At 41.7% G+C, this 21,857-nt stretch overlaps 1 protein-coding gene across 2 annotated transcripts in view; it reads right to left on the reverse strand.

The window, feature by feature from the left end:
* Positions 1 to 21,857, reverse strand: part of slc25a26.L (solute carrier family 25 (S-adenosylmethionine carrier), member 26 L homeolog) — a 105,927-nt gene that overhangs the window by 21,052 nt on the left and 63,018 nt on the right. For both annotated transcript variants that reach the window (XM_041589366.1, NM_001094410.1), the window contains 1 exon segment: positions 591 to 635. In XM_041589366.1, the coding sequence (XP_041445300.1) occupies positions 591 to 635 (45 nt within the window).

Below are 21,857 nucleotides of genomic sequence, written 5' to 3' on the forward strand. Positions count from 1 at the left end.
TCATCACACTTATAGTGGCACAGATAGCCATGTCAGCTTGTTTGGTGAGGTCACCAAATGATAGGATCTGGGTCTGATTTGGCCACCCACATACTGAGCCAAATCGATAACGATTGTATCATCCATTGGCGCCTGCACAGGATCAATGCTTTATTTACCAGTAGGTCTTTCTGCAATGTCATCCATTCCCATTAGATGAAAGGAGGTTCCGGCTAAATATTAGGAAGGTATTTTGTTTTTTATTCAGTCAGCAGCTCTCCAGTTTGCAATTTCAGCAATCTGGTAACTAAGTTCCCAATTACCCTAGCAACCATGCACTGATTTGAATATAAGACTGGAATATGAATAGGAGTGGGCCTGAATAGAAAGATGAGTAATAAAAAAGTTGCATTACAAACCATTTGTTTTTTAGATGGGGTCAGTGACCCCCATTTGAAAGCTGGAAAGAGTCAGAAGAAGAAGGCAAATAATTCAAAAACTATAAAAAAAAGAAATCATGAAGGTCAATTGAAAGGTTTCTCAGAATAAGCCAATGTATAACATGCTACAAGTTTCCTCTTTAAGGAAAATTAATGAAAAAAAGGTCTCACCTTTAAAAACTCCCACAGTGGAAACTGCACCAAAGAGAAAGGAATCTGAAAAACAAGAGAAACGTCATCATTAAACCCAAATATTTTTACCTTTGTATCTGAGCCAGAAACTCTAGTTCCCAGTCTGGAGCATGAGGCTGGCTGAGCATTATGGGAGTTGCAGTCCGGCAAGCACTGAAGGAAATATATATATTGGTTTTATTTACTGCAGATCGGGGCCAGAGCTTGCCGACCTGCTTCTCCCAGGGATTAAATGAGAAGGAATCCGAGTCGCAGACATGAGACGTTTCTCAGCTGTGATACTAATAAAAGAGGAACACTCAGATCCTGGGTGGTCCTAACCAGGCACCGTGCATGAAAGTTACTCACGTCTAATATAATCATGCAGGCGCAAATGTTTAAAAAAGCTGAAGGTTTTTGGACTGGGATATCAAAGCGAGAGTTGTTGGATCACTAAGAAAGAGAAACACCACTGGGCCCTTTTACAGCAGCGTCTTCTTCTGCTTAAAGTGCAAGCACACAAGGTTAGAACAGGGTTATGTACAAAGCAGCATAATAGAAAACTACGTAAATGCCGTTCTTTGCACCAGAAATGCACTCACTTTGCCCCGGCACCCCTAGCACCTTGTTCCTATCTTACAGACAGATATACGGCTGGTCATTACGGATTATATTCTGTAGATTTCTTTTTATGGTTTGTTTGTAATATCTGAAACATTCGACTCTCGGTTCTGCCTCCCAATGAACTGACACTGCTATGAGGGGGACTGTGACCCTATTACAGTGTCTTCAATAGGATTATAAGGATAAAATACTGTTGTTTTTATTATACAGGTGCGGGACCTGTTATCCAGAATGCTCAGGGCCTGCGGTTTTCTGGATAACATCTGTTTTTCTGTAATTTGGATCTCCATACCTCAAGTCTACTACAACACCATGTAAACTAAATTAATGGGCAGATTTACTAAGTAAATTCAAATTTTCTTTTGTCAAAACTCACAAATGGGAATTTAAAACCACCAACTTGAATTTGAATGTGAGATTGATCATACTCTCGACCCTGGAAGCAGTTCTAATTCGTTCGAATTGTGAATAAAGTCTAATTTATTAGAGTTTTTAAAAAAAATCACATTACTCTAAAATTGACTTTTGATAAATAACCCTCTGAATAAACCCAATAGGCTGGTTTTGCTTCCAATAAGGATTAATTATATCTTCGTTGGGATCAAGTACAAGCTTCTGTTTTATTATTACAGAGAAAAATGAAATCAATTTTAAAAATTTGAAGTTTGAAATTTGAGAGTTCACCACTGTTTCCCAGAAGAGAAGCAAAGGAAGCTGTGGAGTTCTCCTCTGGTGGACTATGGCCAACTGTCATTCCATCCATCATGCGCCATGATCCTCCATGGTCCCTAGCGACTGTCATTCACGGTGAAGAGACATCAATTATCCAAGAGAACATTTCTTGGGTTTTTATAAATACGGGATATAAAAGCAACGTCTTTGAACTGCAACTGCAAACCGAGAGAGGGAAGACATCAAGGGACACATTTACTAAGGGTCGAAGTGAACTCGAAGTGAATTTTCGAATTCAAAAACGTTGAATTTCAAAGTCATGTTTGGTACTTCGACCATCAAATAGGCCAAATTCGACTTCGATTCGAATTGAAAATACTTTGAATATTCGACCATTCGAAAATCTAAGTACTGTCTCTTTAAAAAAGTTTGGCCCTTGGCCACCTTAAACCTGCCGAATTGCTAAGTTAGCCTATGGTGACCTCCTAGAACCTATAGGCAAAATTTGGCTAAGTTTTAAAAAGTCAAAGTATTTTTTTTGAAAATCGTTTGATCGATCGATTAAATCGTTCAAATCGATTGTTTTGCACAATTTCTACGATCGATCTAAATTAGTCCGAAAACTGCCAAAAAAATTCAAAAAGAAAAGTTCGACTATCGAATTTTTTTAACTTCAGAATTCGACCCTTGATAAATGTGCCCCCAACAGTAACCAAAGTTTTTGGCCAATGTGTATGGGCATGTTAGGGGCAGATTTATTAAGGACCGAGTTGTGTTTTCCTCAAAGATTTGAGTTTTCAAGGTTAGTCTTTGGACAAAAATCTATTTTTTGGTTTAAAAAAAAAAAAAAAGTTTTTTTTTTGTTTGTTTGTTTTTTTAAAAACATGAATTTTTAGAGATTTATTATACCGTGACACTGGAAATAGCTCAAATACAAAAATACACCAGCTAAAACCTGTTGAGGTCATGTAGGAGTCAATGGCAGAGGTCCCTTGAACCATCTGAAGATGTTAATAGCCTTCATAATGTTCGGGTTTTTTTCGGAGGGTTTTGCAAGAGTTTTTTTCCCAGTCGAAAACTTGATCAATTCACATTTTGTGTTATTAACCCTGAAATCGCTGATTGAAGTTTTTTCCATTCAAGTTTTTTCTTAAAAAAGAATCCATTTGCGTTCATTCGAGATATAATAAACTCTAAAATTTGACCTTTCATAAATAACCCCCTTAATGTCTATGCACAGAAATCCTGCCAACATACCAATGCATAATCGTTTTCCTATCTATGGAAACACAAACAGGGGAATACGAGTTCCTTGGCGTTAGCTTTTGGGATGATTTGGAGGTTTCTAGGTGAAATTCACAGGTTTGTTCCATAGGGGGAAGACAAAGCCAACGTCTCATGGTGTGTATGGGAAAGGAAAGAAGGTTAATTGTGAGGTCATGGTGAGATATACGAGATATACGGCAGCTCTACTTATGCTGGAAGAGAGAAATCATCTGTACCATGTTCTCCAGTGAGGGATCTGCTCATGAACATAAATACAGAGAGGAGAAGGTGCTTTTTGAGAAGACAAGCTAAGGAAATACACTCCTAACAAGATGTTAGTTGGCTGTTGTATTTGAAGTTATTTTTGGCCCATGCATCTGCCTGTGTGGGTGTCTTGCTCGGAAGGAATTGCTGCTGAGCGGCACTGTCTTAATGACAAAGTAGTCAATGATGTGCCAGTTCACCTAGAATTAACCAGAATGGGAAGGAGCACCCCCCCCCCCAGATGGGGAACACTCAAGTAGCTGGACTTGCGGAGGAATCTTGAACATTTTTTATCTCCCATCTAAGCTGCTTCCTAAGGCTAAAGAGTTCCATAACCTGTATAACTCAGCCTGCAGCCTTGTGCCTTTATATGGTCACAGAACAAACCCTCAGTGACTTCTAATATCCTTATCATTTACAGTAGGGGGTACATTATCCCTTATAATACATGAGTGATACTCAGAGTTCCCTGTATAACTCAGCCTGCAGCCTTGTGCCTTTATATGGTCACAGAACAACCCCTCAGTGACTTCTAATATCCTTATCATTTACAGTAGGGGGTACATTATCCCTTATAATACATGAGTGATACTCAGAGTTCCCTGTATAACGCAGCCTGCAGCCTTGTGCCTTTATATGGTCACAGAACAACCCCTCAGTGACTTCTAATATCCTTATCATTTACAGTAGGGGGTACATTATCCCTTATAATACATTAATGATACTCATAAATAAATACCTGGGTAAAGTCTCTAGCCCTATGAAATTTTTTTTGCCTTTATCTTTTTAACTAATAAATTAAAATACTTATTCCATCTGCACCGGCATTCCAAGAGCGAGCTTCATTTATTTCAAAGCGCTTCCAGGTATCAGCTAATTTATTGTGTCATAAGCAATGATTAATAAATGAGTCTCCCAGGGGGGAAAGAGAAAACCTGACAGATGCCCCAGCTCCAAAAAAAAAAAAGATCTGTTGAGACAGGAACTTAGAGTGAGAAGAAATCAATGCGGCTCCCAAACGCCGAGCTGACACATTGGAATCTCACAGGAAGTTTGTCAATGAGCCCAATGATAAATGCTGCGCCCGAGTAGCTCACAGAGAAGGTCACATAAATTCTGAATGAGGAAGTCCCATTATTATTATTCTTAGGGTTACAAAGCGGGATGGGTATTGGAAGATACTATCTTAAAGGATAAGTAAACCTTTAAAATAAGTGAATGTAAAGCTGATGAGGGGGCTATTCTAAGATATTTTGCAATGTACATTCATTATTTATTTTATTTAAGGGATACATGTACTGTTAACATTAATGAATTTTGTTACAACAGCGCCACCTGCTGGTCAGTTTCTGACCAGTCTGACCAGCAAGTAGTCAAGGAAGTTGTCAGAAGAAAAAAAGAAGCTGCTCTGATGTTCTTCTGCTTAGAAAAAAAATAAAAAACTTTCCTAAGCAGAACATCAAAGCAGCCTCTTTCTTTCTCCTGACAACTTCCTTGACTACTTGGTGGTCAGACAGGTCAGAAACTGACCAGCAGGTGGTGCTGTTGCAAAACAATTCATTAATATTAACAGTACATGTATCCCTTAATATCTTGGAAAAAAACAAAATAAATAATGAATATACATTACAAAATCTTAGAATAGCCCCCTCATCAACTTTACATAGACTTACTTATCCTTTAATAAAAACACATTTGGGTCCCAGAAGCAGTTTATTGGTGGTTGGGAGGGAAGAACAAAATAAGTGTCAAATAAATTAAGGCGATATATATATAAATATACAGACACTGTTTGTAAGCTCTGTACATTCATTTTTATGGAGCCGTTGTCTAATGGAAATACTAAGAGCTTAGTTATCCAGTTGCTTCCTCTGGCAGTTTCATGTTTATGCAAGTGTTCATTGTTCTCAGGTTCACAGCCCACCTGTAGCGTCACAATCCTCCAACAAGGAGCTAACAATCTTTGGGGGGTTTGGTCATCTTAAAAGAGGCTGGTAATGGAATACTGCAGACACAGAATTAACACTAAATTCCCTACTGCTTCCCCAAAGTCTGTACAGAAATATACAATAAGCTTATGTCTGCATATATATTCCAGGGATGCACTGAATCAACTATTTTGGATTCGGCCGAACCCCTGAATCCTTCACGAAGGATTCGGCCGAATACCGAACCGGATCCGAATCCTAATTTGCTTATGCAAATTAGGGGTGGGAAGGGGAAAACATTTTTTACTTCCTTGTTTTGTGACAAAAAGTCACGCGATTTCCCTCTCCATCCCTAATTTGCATATGCAAATTAGGATTCGGTTCGGCCGGACAGAAGGATTCGGCTGAATCCTGCTGAAAAAGGCCGAATCCCGAACCAAATCCTGAATTCGGTGCATCCCTAATATATTCCACTATGTTTGCTCATAGTCTGTACAGTTAAACTATGTTACGGCAGCATAGGTATTCCCTTGTAGGAAGCACAATTCAGCAGGAACAGTCCCCTAAGTTTGCTCATAGTCTGTACAGAGAGATCCCATTAAACTATGGCAGCATAGGTATTCCCTGTACTAAGCACAATTCAGAAGGGACAGTCCCCTAAGTTTGCTCATAGTTTGTACAGACAGATACTATAAAACTATGGCAGCATAGGTATCCCCTGTACTAAGCACAATTCAGCAGGAACAGCCCCTAAGTTTTCTCATAGTCTGTACAGAGAGATTCCATATCAGCACCGACCGTAAATTCCTCCTCCTCCCATGAAACATGAATAAAGCTCAAGAGCATAATTCTACGTGTTTTTCATTTCTTCTGGGAATAATTTAGGAAGAGGGGATTAAACAATACGTTACAATGTAAAGAATGTTAGTTTGCGCCGCCTTCATTGTGTCAAAAGTAGAAAACAAAATCAAATCTTTTTCCACTAAATGTGTCCAACGGCCAGAAATACAGCCGCTCGCTCCCCCCAGTCGTCCTTACGGATGGGGTTTGATTTTGCTGATTTTTTTTTTTAGAATGGAAGTTGTATGATAACAGATGAGTTTCACAGTTCTCGCTGAATGGCGATATTGTGTAAGGAGAAACAGATGTGAGTCACATGGCAAACTCATTAGTCCCATCGTTAAAAGGAAACAGGATAACAATGAGACATCTGAACAAAAAAGGGGTGAGTGTTCTGATGAGGAAATATACAAGAAGCGCCTAATCTCTCATTTATTGGTGGCTATTGCCTTTCAGACAATGCATTAAATCCGTTCATTAAATCGGGGTTCCAAAACCATGAAAAAAAGAATTAAAAAAGGTCATGGCGGTGCAACGCCTGAACCCACGGAAAACGATTTGTCTGTGAATGAGGGAAATATAGGGAACGGCATCGCTTTACTCCAAAGAATACCTTGAGGATGAAAGTCGTGAATAGAAAATGCAGTTATTTATTCACATCGGATACAAATCATGGAGGAATCCGGCCGGGTTGCAGGAGACGAGAAAACCATCTGCGTGAAACGTGTGCGCAGCCCCCTCTGCTGTAAGATGAATGGCACGGCTGCTGGCGGGTGATTATAAGGAACAATTCTGTCTTTTCTGTTAATGTCAAAAATATTCACGTATCCCGCGCGCCTAACAACGACTGCCTGAGAATGATCTTTTAAACACCTGCAAAAAAAAATTCTATATCGTTCAAACGGGTTGTTCACATTTTAGTATGATGTCGAGAGGGATATTCTGAGAACATATGCAATTGGTTTTTATTTTTTATTATTTGTGGTTTTTGAGTTATTTCGTTTTTTTATTCAGCAGCTATTTAGTTTTTAATTTCAGCCATCTGGTTGCTATCGTCCAAATTACACTAGCAACTAGGGATGCACCGAATCCACTATTTTAGATTCGGTCGAACCCCCGAATCCTTCGCAAAAGATTTGGCCGAATACCGAACCAAATCTTAATTTGCATATGCAAATTAGGTGTGGGAAGGAAATTTTTTTTATTTAATTCCTGCTTTGTGTCAAAAAGGCACGCAATTTCCCTCCCTGACCCTAATTTGCATATGTAATTTAGGATTCAGTTCAGCCAGGCAGAAAGATCCGGTCGAATCCGAATCCTGCTGAAAATGGCAGAATCCTGGCTGAATACCGAACCGAATCCTGAATTCGGTGGATCCCTACTAGCAACCCTGCATTTATTTGAATAAGAGACTGGAATATGAATAGGAGAGGGTCTGAATAGAAAGAGGAGTAATAAAAAGTAACAATAACAATTAATGGGTAGCCTTATAGAGCATTTGTTTTTTTAGATGGGGTCAGTGACCCCCATTTGAAAGCTGGAAAAAAGATGGCAAATAATTTTAAAAACTATAAAACAAATAAATAAACAACTTAAAGGTCAACCACCCCTTTAAAAGAGGATTTTCCCCCCACAATGTCATGCCTTTTTATCCTGCCCAAAAATACAAGGAACACATTAAGCCTCTGTATTTTTGGATTACACTTATTTTTAAGGATTAGCAAACCTTAAAAATAAGTGTAATTGTCAAATTGATTAGAGTTCTTTTCTAAGCACCTTTGCAATGTACATTCATTATTAATTTGTTTTTTAATTCCAAGATATTAAGGGATACATGTGCTGTTAATCTGAATAAATTTTGTTACAACAGCTCCACCTGCTGGTCAGTTTCCCACCAGTCTGACCACCAAGTAGTCAAGGAAGTTGTCAGGAGAAAGAGGCTGCTCTGATGTTCTTCTGCTTAGGAAAAAAAAATAGAAACCTTTTTCAAATCTTTCCTAAGCAGAAGAACATCAGCCTCTTTCTTTCTCCTGACAACTTCCTTGACTACTTGGTGGTCAGACTGGTGGGAAACTGACCAGCAGGTGGCGCTGTTGTAACAAAATTAATTCAGATTAACAGCACATGTATCCCTTAATATCTTGGAATTAAAAAACAAATTAATAATGAATGTACACTGCAAAGGTGTGCAATGGGTATAAACATTACTGGCTCCACTTGCAGTTCTTACATATACTATAGACTCTGCTCCATTTACTATTTCTCCTCTACCTGCTTTGATGCAAATTAGGCAAGTCTGGAGAAAGGGTGGTCCTACCTGCACCCCACAATTAGACAGGGCTACACAACTGGTTGGGCTGAAGTCCAGAAGAACAAGAAGGCAAATCATTCAAAAACGATGTAAAATACGTTTCTAAGCGTAGGACATTCTTTAACACAGTAAAAGTGAACTACCTCTTCAAATGGTTCTGCATTCTTCACCTGAAATCAATACTAGCAGAGAGTTGTAGTTCATAGTGACCCTAGTTATACATTGTTTTTCTCCCCAGGCCTCTCTCTCTCTCTCCACGTCTGTCTGTTCCAGTATCATCAGATCATGTTCTGTACGTCTGTGGGCAGTGCTGGAAACCACAGAAGGTCTCACAAATGAATAAGCAAGCGGGGAATGAAATAAACAGGATTTAAAGATCTCCTTCGCTTGAGTTATGTTATGAGCAATCTGTTCACTGCTGGGATATAAAGTTTCACCAGCTGGTTCCAGCAGACCGTACGCCTACATCTTCTTGTTTAAAACAAAATGACATTGCATTACATACAGTAATAATCCCAGCTGGGCTTTTCTTAAACTTGGCCTTAAAGAGTCTTAAATAACTTGTGGTTTTAAAATAGTCCCAATAAAATAAGCACCATGGGCTTGCTTGCTTTGCCTTAGCTCACTCTCCTTGCCTAGAGCCTTGTTACACTATAGCAAACAGAACATGAAAGATTCCCTAACAGTCCCACGTTTTGCAACTTTAAGAGGTGGGGCTTAACCAAAAGTGGGCGTGTTGAGGCGGGGTTTTACTGAAAGTGAGAATTCTGAGGTGGGGCTTAACAGCCAGTGGGAGTGTTGAGGTGGGGCTTAAATGAAAGTGGGAATGTTGAGGCGGGGCTTCAGCAAAAGTTGGAATGTTGAGGCGGGCTTAAGAGTGTTGAGATGGGGCTTAACCTACAGTGAGAGGGTTGAGGTGGGGTTTAAGCAAAAGTGGAAGTGTTGAGGTGGAGCTTAAGAGAAAGTGGGATTGTTAAATTGGAGCTAAAAGGGGTGGTTCACCTTAAAGTAAACTTTTAGTATATAATAGAATGACCAATTCTAAACAACATTTCCATTGGTTTTTATTATTTATTTTTTTATAGTTTTAGAATTATTTGCCTTTTTCTTCTGACTCTTTCCAGTTTTCAGATGGGCGTCACTGAACCCGTCTAAAAAAACAAATGCTCTGTAAGGCTAGAAATGTATTGTTATTGCTACTTTTTATTACTCGTCTTTCTATTCAGGCCTCTCCTATTCATATTCCAGTCTCTTATTCACATAAATGCATGGTTGCTAGGGGAATTTGGACCCAAGCAACCAGATTGCTGAAACCACTGGAGAGCTGCTGAATAAAAAATCTAAATAACTCAAAAACCACAAATGATACAAAATGAAAACAAATTGCAAATTTTAGAGCTGCTAAATATAAAGCTAAATAACTCAAAAACCTTAAATAATAAAAAAATGAAAGCCAATTGCAAATTGTCTGAGAATATCACTCTCTACATTATACTAAATGTTAACTCAAAGGTGAACAACCACCTTAAGCAAAAGTGGGAGTGTTGAGGTGTGTTACTGTAGAGCTTAAGGGAAAGTGGGAATGTTGAGGCGGGGCTTAAAAGACAGTGGGTGTTGAGACGAGGGTTTAAGCAAAAGGTGGAGTGTTGAGATGTGGCTTAATCAAAAGTGAGAATGTTGACGCAGGGTTTAACCCAAAGTAGGGTTTCTCCCAAAGTGGAAACGTTGAGGTGGGGTTACTTTAAATAGAGATGACAAGCACCTCCCTTTCCCGAATCCCCATTCTGTGTCTCAGACTTTTAGATAAGGAGGTGATACATATATGGGGTTTAAAGGAGAACTAAAGCTTAACTAAAGAAGTATCTAGAAATGTTGTACATTATGTTTTGTGCCCAAGGCAACCACAGCCCTTTAGCAGTAAAGATCTGTGTCTCCAAAGATGCCCCAGTAGCTCCCCGTCTTCTTTTCTGCTGATTCACTGCACATGCTCTGTGCTGCTGTCACTTACTGAGCTTAGGGACCCACTCACAATATACAGTACACATAGAATAGAAATGTCACAATATAAGGCTGATTAGTAATTAATACACATAATTACTACATGGCAGCACAGAAACAGTGCAATTAGCATCAGAATTTAATAATCAGCAAACCTGTAGCATCAGCTTATATTACAGCCAGGGAAGCTCATTTTCTGCTGGATAATTAGTGACGATCCCTAAGCTTAGCTTCTCAACAGCCAATCAGAGCCCACTGAGCATGTGAGTGTCACAGACACTTTCCAAGATAGTGACCCCCTGTGACAAGTTTGAAGTCCTAGATCATTGCTGCTATTGACAAGCTGACACTTTAGCCTTGTGCGATAATTTCAGTAGATAAAATATGGCATTTCTAGCCACATTCATTTATAGGGTTTAGTTTTCCTTTAACTGAATTACTGCAGGTCTTTTAGGAATGGAAGTGCAGTGTGAAAAGTGCAATTTAGGAAGTAAATCCTAATTTTTTAAAATCAGAATCCTTCCCCCCCCGCCCCACCCACACAAATGGATCCTGCTGCGCATGCATTTCAAACAAAACGTCTACTGTTTTCAGAGTAGGGGTTGTATAATTTCCAGACAAGCGTTTAAAATGCCATTTACATCAGATTCACCCCCTATTCACACAATCCGACGTGGTAACCCTAGAAGATGGTGGTAGTTCTAGGATGTCCTACGTCAATAGGTGCAGAGGTGCTCCATTTAGCAGAAGAGGAAGAATGGACAGCTGCGCGTTTGGAAAAAAAGTACCAAAATAAACTGCAAACATATGAATTGTGTCCATTTTAGAGCACCCACAATTGGGTGCCTCATCTGTTCATGGTGCCAAGGCATCTCCTCGGCTGCATTTTCTCGGCAGATTTATCCTGATCGCAGCTTGGAACGATTCTCGTTCTTCCCCGACTCTTACGTAAATGAACTTGTTTGCACTTCGGGGGGCCACATTCCGCTCTCTGTTTCAGGCTTTGAAGCCGCAGGACAAGGAGCCCTATCTGTGAATAAGTTGTTCATTATTCTGGCACCTGACAAGCGTGTGTTTATTATGAGCAGGACGAGGGGGGATAAGAGACACTGATCTGAGAGGTGTGAGGGAATCCAGGCTTTCTTCATGTTGTCAAGGTGTGTACATAATATGAACGTATTAATTAGATTCCAGCACCCAGAGGTGAAGAGCTTTTAATCAAAGCCGGGCCTGGGAGATAAACATCCCCATCACAGCATGACATGTTGAGATAAAAAGCCTACGAGGGCAAGTCGCCCCTTCTGATAAACCTTGTTTTATAGCCGGGATTTAAAGGGATTTACTTTCACTCAAACAGAGGTTTTCTGACATATTGGACTCAACCCATTGCTTTTCCTTCCAGAAATTTGTTCTCAACACCCCACTTATCTTGTACGAAGGTTAAATAAGATCTAGGAGGTGCTGACTGCATGGGGAAATATTTATATAATTACATGTATTTTTATGAAAATAAATTCACAGAATGACACATGAGACTAGGAGGCACCTGGACAGATCCAAAGCAAAGCCAAGCCACCCTTACTGATAGCCATGTGCTTTCAGCAGAACTATATATAACCGTGTAATGGCTGAGCACCAGCAGCAAATACTTATTTCTCTAATAATAATAACAATGAGGGGATTAATTGAATCAGTGGCTGACTCAGGATAAGGTTCATAAAGCTTTACTAAAAATTAATCTGAACAAGGCACCAGGGCCAGATGGAATAAACCCTCGAGTTCTAAGAGAGTGTAGTTCAGTTTTAGACCGACCTCAATTTCTGATTTTCTCAGACTCATTTTCATCTGGTATGGTGCTTATGGATTGGAGAAAATCTGATGTCATTCCTATATTTAAAAAGGGATTACGATCTCAGCCTGGCAATTATAGACCGGTAAGTTTGACATCTGTAGTGGGAAAATTACTCGAAGGCTGCGGAAGGGATCACATTCAAAATGATGTCCTAGTGAAGGGCATTATGAGCAGTAATCAGCATCACTTTATGAAGGATAGGTCATGTCAGACAAATTTGATTGCTTTTTACGGCGAGTTAAGCAAGATGCTGGACAGTGGGGGGGGGGGGGCAGTAGATGTGATATATTTGGATTTTGCCACTGCTTTCTAAACTAAGGTCTGATAAGGTGGCCATACACGGGCCGATAAAAGCTGCCGACAGGCCGAGTCGGCAGATTATTGGCACGTGTATGGGGGCCCCCGACGGGCTTCCCCGATCGAGATCTGGCCGAAATCGGCCAGATCTCGATCGGACGGGATTAAAAATCCCGTCGGATCGCGGCCGATCTGTTCGTTGATGCGGTCCCGCGATCCGACCGCCCGTTTGCGTTCGGTACAGAGGGTGGTTGTTAATGGGACATTCTCTACTTGGAGTAAGGTTCTTAGTGGGGTCCCTCAGGGCTCGGTATTGGGTCCATTTTTATTTAGCTTGTTCATTAATGACTTAGGAGAGGGTGTTGTAAGCAATGTATCAGTGTTTGCAGATGACACAAAACTATCCAGCCCAATTAATTCCATCCAGGATGTGGCACTTGCAAAAGGATCTTGGCAAACTGGCAATCTGGGCAGCTAAGTGGCAAATGAGATTCAATGTTGATAAATGTAAAGTCATGCACCTGGGATGTAACAATATCCACTTATACCCTTAATGGGACTGCACTAGGCAAATCCATTATGGAAAAGGACCTTGGATTCCTTGTAGATGATAAACTTGGCTGTAGCAAGCAATGCCAGTCAGCAGCATCAAGGACAAATAGAGTCTTGAGCTGCATTAAAAAGGGGCAAAGATTTGAGGGAGGAGGGGTCATTCTTCCACTGTATAGAGCACTGGTAAGGCCCCATCTAGAATATGCCGTACAGTTTTGGTCTCCATCACTCAAACAGGACATTATTGTATTAGAGAGGGTACAGAGAAGGGCAACTAAGCTGGTAAAGGGAAAATCTTAGCTATGAGGAAAGACTGGCCACGTTGGGAATGTTCATGCTGGAAAAGAGGCGCTTAAGGGGTGATATGATAACTATGTATAAATATATAAGGGAATCATATAATAACCTCTCTAATGCTTTATTTAACAGTAGGTCTTTCCACCTTCCAGGTGCACAACCCCTTTAAATTTCCCAGATGGCTGCCCGGATCTCCTCATGTGTGGCCAGATTAACATTGTCTTCTTTATAACTAGTGGCACACTGGGCACTCCCATTACGTTTAATGACTATTTACCAAACCCACCCAATCAACTGCAGGGAAACATCCCTTCCAACGAGCCAGTTATTTTGCACAACGCGCAATCATAAACGTGCTGGAAGCAGGTAAAAACTGCTAATATCTTGAAAATGAAACAATAGAAAAATTATGTACAGCCTTTAAATAGACTGTGAATAATGATCCGTATAAGCAAGAGAGTGTTGCCTGCTTGGACCAGTGGAAGAACTCAATGCTAATCTATGAATCTGGAGGAGTAGTCTGCTGCTGATCCATGATATGCCTCCAGATGCGACTCCATAATTCTCACCCTATTCATCAGCTAATTTAGATTGTAAAACTGAATCTAATATAGAGGAAGACAAACTCGATACAAAAATCGAAGTACAGGCCAAAGCATTTTCCAGAAGCAAGGCAAGTGTTTGATGCCTTTCTTCTATCTAGAAGCTCTTCGTTGCTGTTGATGCTGGTGGCGCCTCCAGATGCTGTTCTGGATAGTTCTTAACCCACTGTTAGTTTAGAATTTAAAGCTGACATCTAACATACAGAGGATGCGGAGTAGCATCCAGATCGCCATCTACATCAGATGGCTGCGGAAACGTCATTCTGACAGAAGAGAAGGTATTAACAGTGTAAAACCGCTGATATCTTCAAAAAGAAAAACAGTTTTATTTTTTTAGCTTTAATGAGTGGAAGAGGAAATTCAATTTGTACGTTGGCCATTAAGCAGTAGGGCGTTAGCGTTAGACAGCTGCACAGATACTAATGTTTCCTAGAAAGCAGCTAGCGATCCAACAGAAAGACGGTATTTATATGTACATGACACATCTCTCGGGTTATTTAGAACACATCTACGTTTGGTTGTTGAGAACCACAAAGTGTCGTACTTGACATTCCTCCTGTATTCCCCCCCTCCCCCTATTACAACCACATGTTGGCATCCAGTCATTTCATGGTTCATTTAAGACAAACATGCAGAAAATTGTGGGAAGAGACTACGAGCCAGGGATATGGAAAGCGACAGGGATCTTGAAAGCAGCACAAACCTCAGGCCGGAAGTTTTTATAAATCGCAAATAGCAAACATTATCGTTTCGTGGTTTACAAGAAAACTAAACAGAATCCGCACGATTTATAAGATATTTTCAGCGCTGGAATAACAATGTCACTGACAGATAAAGGAGAGATAAACAGACACTTGTGCTCAAGTACCAGATTAGGGATGTGAGTTTTAATTACGCCTAAAGACCCGATGGAATAGGGAAAATGGGCTCAGAGGCACAACGGTTTATAGACAAGGCCATCAGTCTGGGTATGGGGGTCATTTTGCCAAAATATCAGGCCAATTGCTTAAGTCTCCATAATTTGGGTCAAGACGTGGGTGGCACCATCAGGCAACTCAGCAGATCTCAACATGTATGGCCAGTTTAAAGGGCACCACAAACAGGCAGATCTCAAACAGTTTCCAACCAATAGCCCATCAGCCTAAACAATCGGAACCATAGGAACTGAAGAGGAGGCGCAAATTTGGTGCATTGGCAGATTAGATTTTAAGAACTACCCAATCCCCAAATCAACTTAAATCCATAGTACATAGATATGGGAAGGGATTGGCACACAAAGATTATACTTGCACCAAAGATTATACAAAACATAATATTGTCCATAGTGTGGGCCTGTGTCCTGTAGGAGGGAGGTATTCCCCCATTGGTTTAAAGGAGAACTCAACCCAAGAATTAAGAAAAGCCCCTAACTACTAAGCAATATAGTCCCCCCGCCCTGCTTCCCCTCACATAGTTCAATAGGTCTAAAAATGTCCCTACAATTTTTCCCACCTAGCAGTGCAGAGTATGCGCAGCGGAGCTTGTGGGCACCATCCAGGTCCAGACTGAGAATTAAAATAGGCCCTGGCATTTCAGGTACACAGAGGCCCAATCAGCCCACATAGAGGTCCAAACACCCCCCACCAGCCCACTAAATACTGACTTTCTATGGGACCTTATAGCAGCCCCTCTGGCATTTGCCAGAACCAAAAGATTGCCAGTCCGGGCCTGGCGCCATTTTCCGGATCTTCGGATTTCTTCGGGTCCTGTTTGGCAATTTCCGGTACCAACTGCACATGCTCCAGTACACCGACTTGCGATCTGGAAGATGGCGCCCACAAGCTTCGCTGCACTTACTCTGCACTGTTAGGTGGGAAAGATTTTAGGGACATTTTCAGACCTTTTGAACTATGCGAGGGGAAGCAGGGAGGGGGACTATCTTGCTTAGTAGGTAGGGGCTTTTCTTAATTCTTGGGTTGAGTTCTCCTTTAAGGATATTGTGGGATGCCCGGTTAGTTGGCTTGCTATGTGCTAGGCTCTTGGTACTCTGCATGGTGGGAGTGCATTCATACGACAGGCCAGCGTTAGTTATTACACTTCTGAACCCCAATTTAGGGGAAGTAGTGGGATTAGTACTCCCCAGGTGTTACTCGCCCAGTATAGGGACCACAGTGGAAAGGGGCCAGCTTCACTCTCTCTTCCCTGGATGACATTTACTGTGGGCACCATTAGCATCAGACATGAAGAGTTTAAACTATGGGTGAGCCCCAACCCTCTTGTGATGTTCTACTTCAATTGATCCCCTTGAGAGTGAGTTTGTTTCTTCTTGATTGTTAGCCATTCTATTACTGAAATACTATACACCCATCAAAAATATGGTTACATATGTGTCACACATCTTTAATTAATATACACACTTTCCCAGAGAAGAGCTCCTTGCAAGAAAAAAGGGCACAATCCTGATGGTTAGAATCGGGTCTGACATGATGACCCTTCAGAACCCGTTTGTACCCCCGTTACAACAGCTCTGCCTGTAGGCGGATATACAAGGAGACCTGAAATGTCTCTAGCGCATTGCCTTTTATTTAAAGGGGTTGTCCCCCTTACACCACTTTTTTAGTTCAGTTGTTTTCCGATAGTCCAGCACTTTTTAAAATTACTTTCTGTTATTCATTGGCCGTTTGTGACCGTTTTTCTAATATTGACGTTAACACTGACTCTATAACTGATCTAAATTGATACATTGAGTTGATCCATTTCTTATCTTTGTCCCTGGGTTTCATTAAAGGACCAGTAACATCACAATTTTTTTTAAAAAAATTTGTTAGTATACCACGAAAAAAACACCAAGACAAATGAAACGTTTAAATCGCGCAGCCTTTATTAAGAAATCACTTACCGAAACTTCCCTTGCGCTCCTATTCAGAAAAGGCGACGCGGCGACGATCCATCGTGCGGAGCTGGATTTCTCCTCCCTGACTATCTCCTATGAGGAAGGCAGGTAGAAGAAATCGAGTACTGCACGATTGATTGCCGGATTGCCTTTCCTAAAGATAAGGTAAGATATTTCTTAATAAAGGCTGTGCAATTTAAAAGTATGATTTGTCTTGGTGTTTTTTTTTCATGGTATACCAACGAATTTTTTAAAAAATGTTTTTGATGTTACTGGTCCTTTAAAGGCAGCCGTTAGAATTAATACAATAGTCGCTAATCCCCACAGATCCCACTGAGAAATGTATCAACTAATGGAGCAAATTGTAACAGTTCAGAATCTGCACCTGGATTAGCGATGGGCAGGTCGGCCCGAAACCCAAGGGTTTGGTCCGGCTCCTGCAAATAATGTTCGGGTCGCGGGCGGGTCCGGTTTGAGCTCTTCTCCTGCCCTCCTCGCCCAAGACCTATCACTGCGGTATTCTGGCTCCCAGACCCTAAATTTATAGATTCCCCGCCCCTTTTTATGACATCACTGCAGGGTGGGCATGGATCTATAAATGGAGGGGGAACGGCAGGCCGGCTGTGGGTTGGGAGGGGGCGGGTTTGGGTCGGGGGAGCGTGTCGAGAAATTCTCAACCCTCACACCACTAACCTGGATCACTGAGCTGCCAGACTCCAACATTAAACTTTAAACTTCAATTTTGGAAAAAATAGTGAAAAATAAAATAATAAATGGAAAGCAAAAAAAAAAAAGTGAATCTGAAAAAAGTAAACAATCTGAAAACAAATGAAATAAAAAAAGTGTTTGGAAAGTAAGCAACCCCTTTAATAATATAGTTCATCCCGATGGTGTCAAAGGGGTTTAGGGGAAGCTTTGCCCCCCAATCCTGTTGTCTGATATATAAAGTACATCACCAGAGAGGCTGAAGCATGAGTGTGAAGCATTACAGTCCCTCTCTGTAAACAGAACTGAAGGTATTTGGGAATCTGGGTGCTAGTAGGTTGCAGGGGGCACGGGGGTGTATCGTAAGCCAGAAATAGCCAAGTTGAGTGACTGTAAGTATATACACAAGACACAGGGTTGTTTATCTTCTCACTGACACACAGACACACAATGTCACGGCGGCCGATTCGGAGGGTCTGAGGTTGTGGAGCCCCAATTTGGCGCCTGTTGTTTTGTTAAACTCACAGCCAGGAACTTTTTTTTGTTAATAAATAACTTAAGACTTGAAGGAATTAAAGGCAAACAGACATATGTTTTCACCACAAGTTAATTTCCTTGCTACAAATCTATGGAAAGTTCCTCAGTGAGTAACACATATAAAGGTCAGACCACCCTGGCCCACATGTACTGCGGGGGATGTAAACCATCATTTAATCTCCCTGTTTGTTAGGTTTATTTATAGCAGCCCACCTGCTCTGCTATCAAATTCTATAGGTCCCTTTAGTTTACATGCATACAGGGTCTGCTTGTCTGAGTCCTGTATGTTCAGCCTGCTCTCTGGCTGTGATTTGTGTGCGGTATTGACACCATACTCTGGCAACAAGTTTAGGGTTCTAAATAGGTACCAGAACCAAGCAAAATCTGCCTGTCGCCAATGCTAGCATAGCTCTGCATGAATAAGAGTACTGGGCTGCAGTTAGGTGTACTGGGCTGAGGCTAGGAGAACTGGGCTGCGGCCAGGAGAACTGGGCTGCGGGTAGAAGTACCCGGCTGTGGCTAGGAGTAAGATAAGATCTTTGCTGGCTCAGATATGAGATTGTAATAGAGATAAGGTCCTTGTCAGAGAACACAATTCCCAGCTTATCGGCTAGGAGTACCGGGCTGCGGCTAGGAGTACCGGGCTGCGACTGTGCGTCCCGGGCTGCGAGTGTGCGTCCCGGGCTGCGAGTGTGCGTCCCGGGCTGTGGCTAGGAGTACTGGGTTGTGGGTACAAGTACGGGGCTGCGCCTAGGAGTACCGGGTTGCGTGAACAAGTACTGGGCTGTGGCTAGGAGTACTGGGCTGTGGTTAAGAGTTCTGGGCTGTGGCTAAGAGTTCTGGGCTGTGGCTAAGAGTTCTGGGCTGTGGCTAAGAGTTCTGGGCTGTGGCTAAGAGTTCTGGGCTGTGGCTAAGAGTTCTGGGCTGTGGCTAAGAGTTCTGGGCTGTGGCTAAGAGTTCTGGGCTGTGGCTAAGAGTTCTGGGCTGTGGCTAAGAGTTCTGGGCTGTGGCTAAGAGTTCTGGGCTGTGGCTAAGAGTTCTGGGCTGTGGCTAAGAGTTCTGGGCTGTGGCTAAGAGTTCTGGGCTGTGGCTAAGAGTTCTGGGCTGTGGCTAAGAGTTCTGGGCTGTGGCTAAGAGTTCTGGGCTGTGGCTAAGAGTTCTGGGCTGTGGCTAAGAGTTCTGGGCTGTGGCTAAGAGTACTGGGCTGTGGCTAAGAGTACTGGGCTGTGGCTAAGAGTACTGGGCTGTGGCTAAGAGTATTAGGCTTTGGCTAAGAGTACTGGGCTGTGGCTAAGAGTACTGGGCTGTGGCTAAGAGTACTGGGCTGTGGCTAAGAGTACTGGGCTGTGGCTAAGAGTACTGGGCTGTGGCTAAGAGTATAAGGCTGTGGCTAGGAGAAGTGGGCTGTGGCTAGGAGAAGTGGGCTGTGGCTAAGAGTAAGATAAGATCAGATTTCAGATTGTGATACAGATAAGGTCCTTGTCAGAGAACACACATCCCAGTTTATACATAAAGTGCAATATGCTGCCCCCCCCAGGAATTGAAAGATCTCCCATAATCCCTAAAGATGCTACATGACCATTGTTTAGGGCCTCAGGGTCCGTAAATGCCTTTTCCGAACTTAATCATTCTCTTTATTCTTTGAGGATTCTTCCCTCATTAGAAGATTCTCAACACTTTGATCCAGGGCAGGATTTATTAGCGTTAATCAATCCGACCTCATGCTAATCCTGGTGTGTGTTACATGTGCGGCGCGTCTAAAAGACGTGTCCTGAGGGGTCCCTCATAGTCACGTCAGAGACACTGATCTTGCACTCTAATTTGTAACACATTACTGAAGGCACCTTTGCTTTTCACCAGGTGAAAAATTTGATTTTAATGGTCTCAGCATTTCATAGAAACTAGAGGAGCTCCTGACATATTCTGTTCCAGGTAACCGGAAAGAATTTTTATTATTTATGCTCCATTTTTTCTTCCTATAGTTTAAAAAACATCTTTCTATTCAGGTCGCCTCTATTCATCCTCAAGATGAATTCAGCCCACTGCGCTGGTTCCTAGGGTGAGTTGTACCCTAACAACCACATAATAGTCTTAGGGGCATGTTTACTAACATTGGAGATAAATATCTCCACCGATTTCTGAAGATGTTGCCCATAGCAACCAATCAGCAATTAGAACAGCAAAGACGATTAGGCGATTAGTCACCAGGCGACCAAATCTCCCCAAAATGCTAAGGGCCAGATTTATCAATGGTCGAAGTGGATTAGAGTGAATTTTTTGAAGTTCAAAAAGTTCGAATTTCTTAGTCAATTTCTGGGTACTTTGACCATCGAATAGGCTACTACAACTTCGATTCGAAGTAAAATCGATCTAATATTCGACCATTCGATAATCGAAGTACTGTCTCTTTAAAAAAAATTCGACTTCAATAGTTCGCCAAATTAAACCTGCCGAAGTGCTACGTTAGCCTATGGGGACCTTCTAATGCATTTTTCTAAGTTTTTTGTAGTCAAAGTAAAATCGTTCGATCGATCGCTGAAATCGTTCAAAAACGAAAAAACATTTCTAAAACTTAATTGGCTTTTAGTAATTCTGGAGAGCCCAGAACAGCCACCAGGTGCACTTAGATACATTTGTAACAATTTAAGAAAAGCAAATAAGTAATTGCAACATTTAAGATAAGCAGGTCTCTTGGGGAAACTGTGACATGCAGCTTAAAGGGCAATTCCAAGTACCGTATATACTCGAGTATAAGCCGAGTTTTTCAGCCCCCAAAATATGCTGAAAGACTCTACCTCGGCTTATACTCGGGTCAAGCGCAAAAACGGTCGCCGGCGTCCAAGAATAGTCGCCGGCGTCCAAGAATAGTCGCCGGCGTCCAAGAATAGTCGCCGGCGTCCAAGAATAGTCGCCGGCGTCCAAGAATAGTCCCCGGCGTCCAAGAATAGTCCCCGGCGTCCAAGAATAGTCTCCAAGAATATTCGTCGGCGTCCAAGAATGGTCGCCGGCATCCAAAAACGAGACGCCGGCACCTCCAATAGGAGCAGAAACCCTCAATTTTTTGATTGAAACTTACCAGAAGCTGCTGCATTTCTCACCCTCAGCTTATACTTGAGTCAATAAGCTTTCCCAGTTTTTGGAGGTAAAATTAGGTACCTCGGCTTATACTCGGGACGGCTTATACTCGAGTATATACGGTAACTTATAGAAGAGCATTCAGTGTTGAGTGCAGTAGGTATTATTATTAACATGTATTTATATAGCGCCAACATATTGCATAGCACTGTAAAGGGGTTAACTCAAGCTCCCCATAGACGCAAAGATTTTTCTTGCCGAACGTCCGATTTTAGCGAAGTCCGACCAATCCTTCGGAATTATCGTGAAGTTAGTGGGATTCGAACGATCGTACATCTTGCGATTTTTCGTCCGACATCTGTCCGAAAATTGATCGGCCAGGTTAAAAAATCTTTATCGGTCCCAGCGCAATCTATCTATGTCTGTAAGCAGGCAGCTCCCCTTTGTTTTCCTGGCAAATTGGTCTTTTTAGTTGATGGACAATTCATACGATTGTTTCGAGATAACCGTGGTCTCATGATGACGATCGGATCTTTTAAAAATCTTTACATCTATGGCCAGCTTTACCCAGGGTC

The sequence above is a fragment of the Xenopus laevis genome, chromosome 4L (genome assembly GCF_017654675.1).
Source record: "Xenopus laevis strain J_2021 chromosome 4L, Xenopus_laevis_v10.1, whole genome shotgun sequence".
NCBI classification, from domain to species: Eukaryota; Metazoa; Chordata; class Amphibia; order Anura; family Pipidae; genus Xenopus; species Xenopus laevis.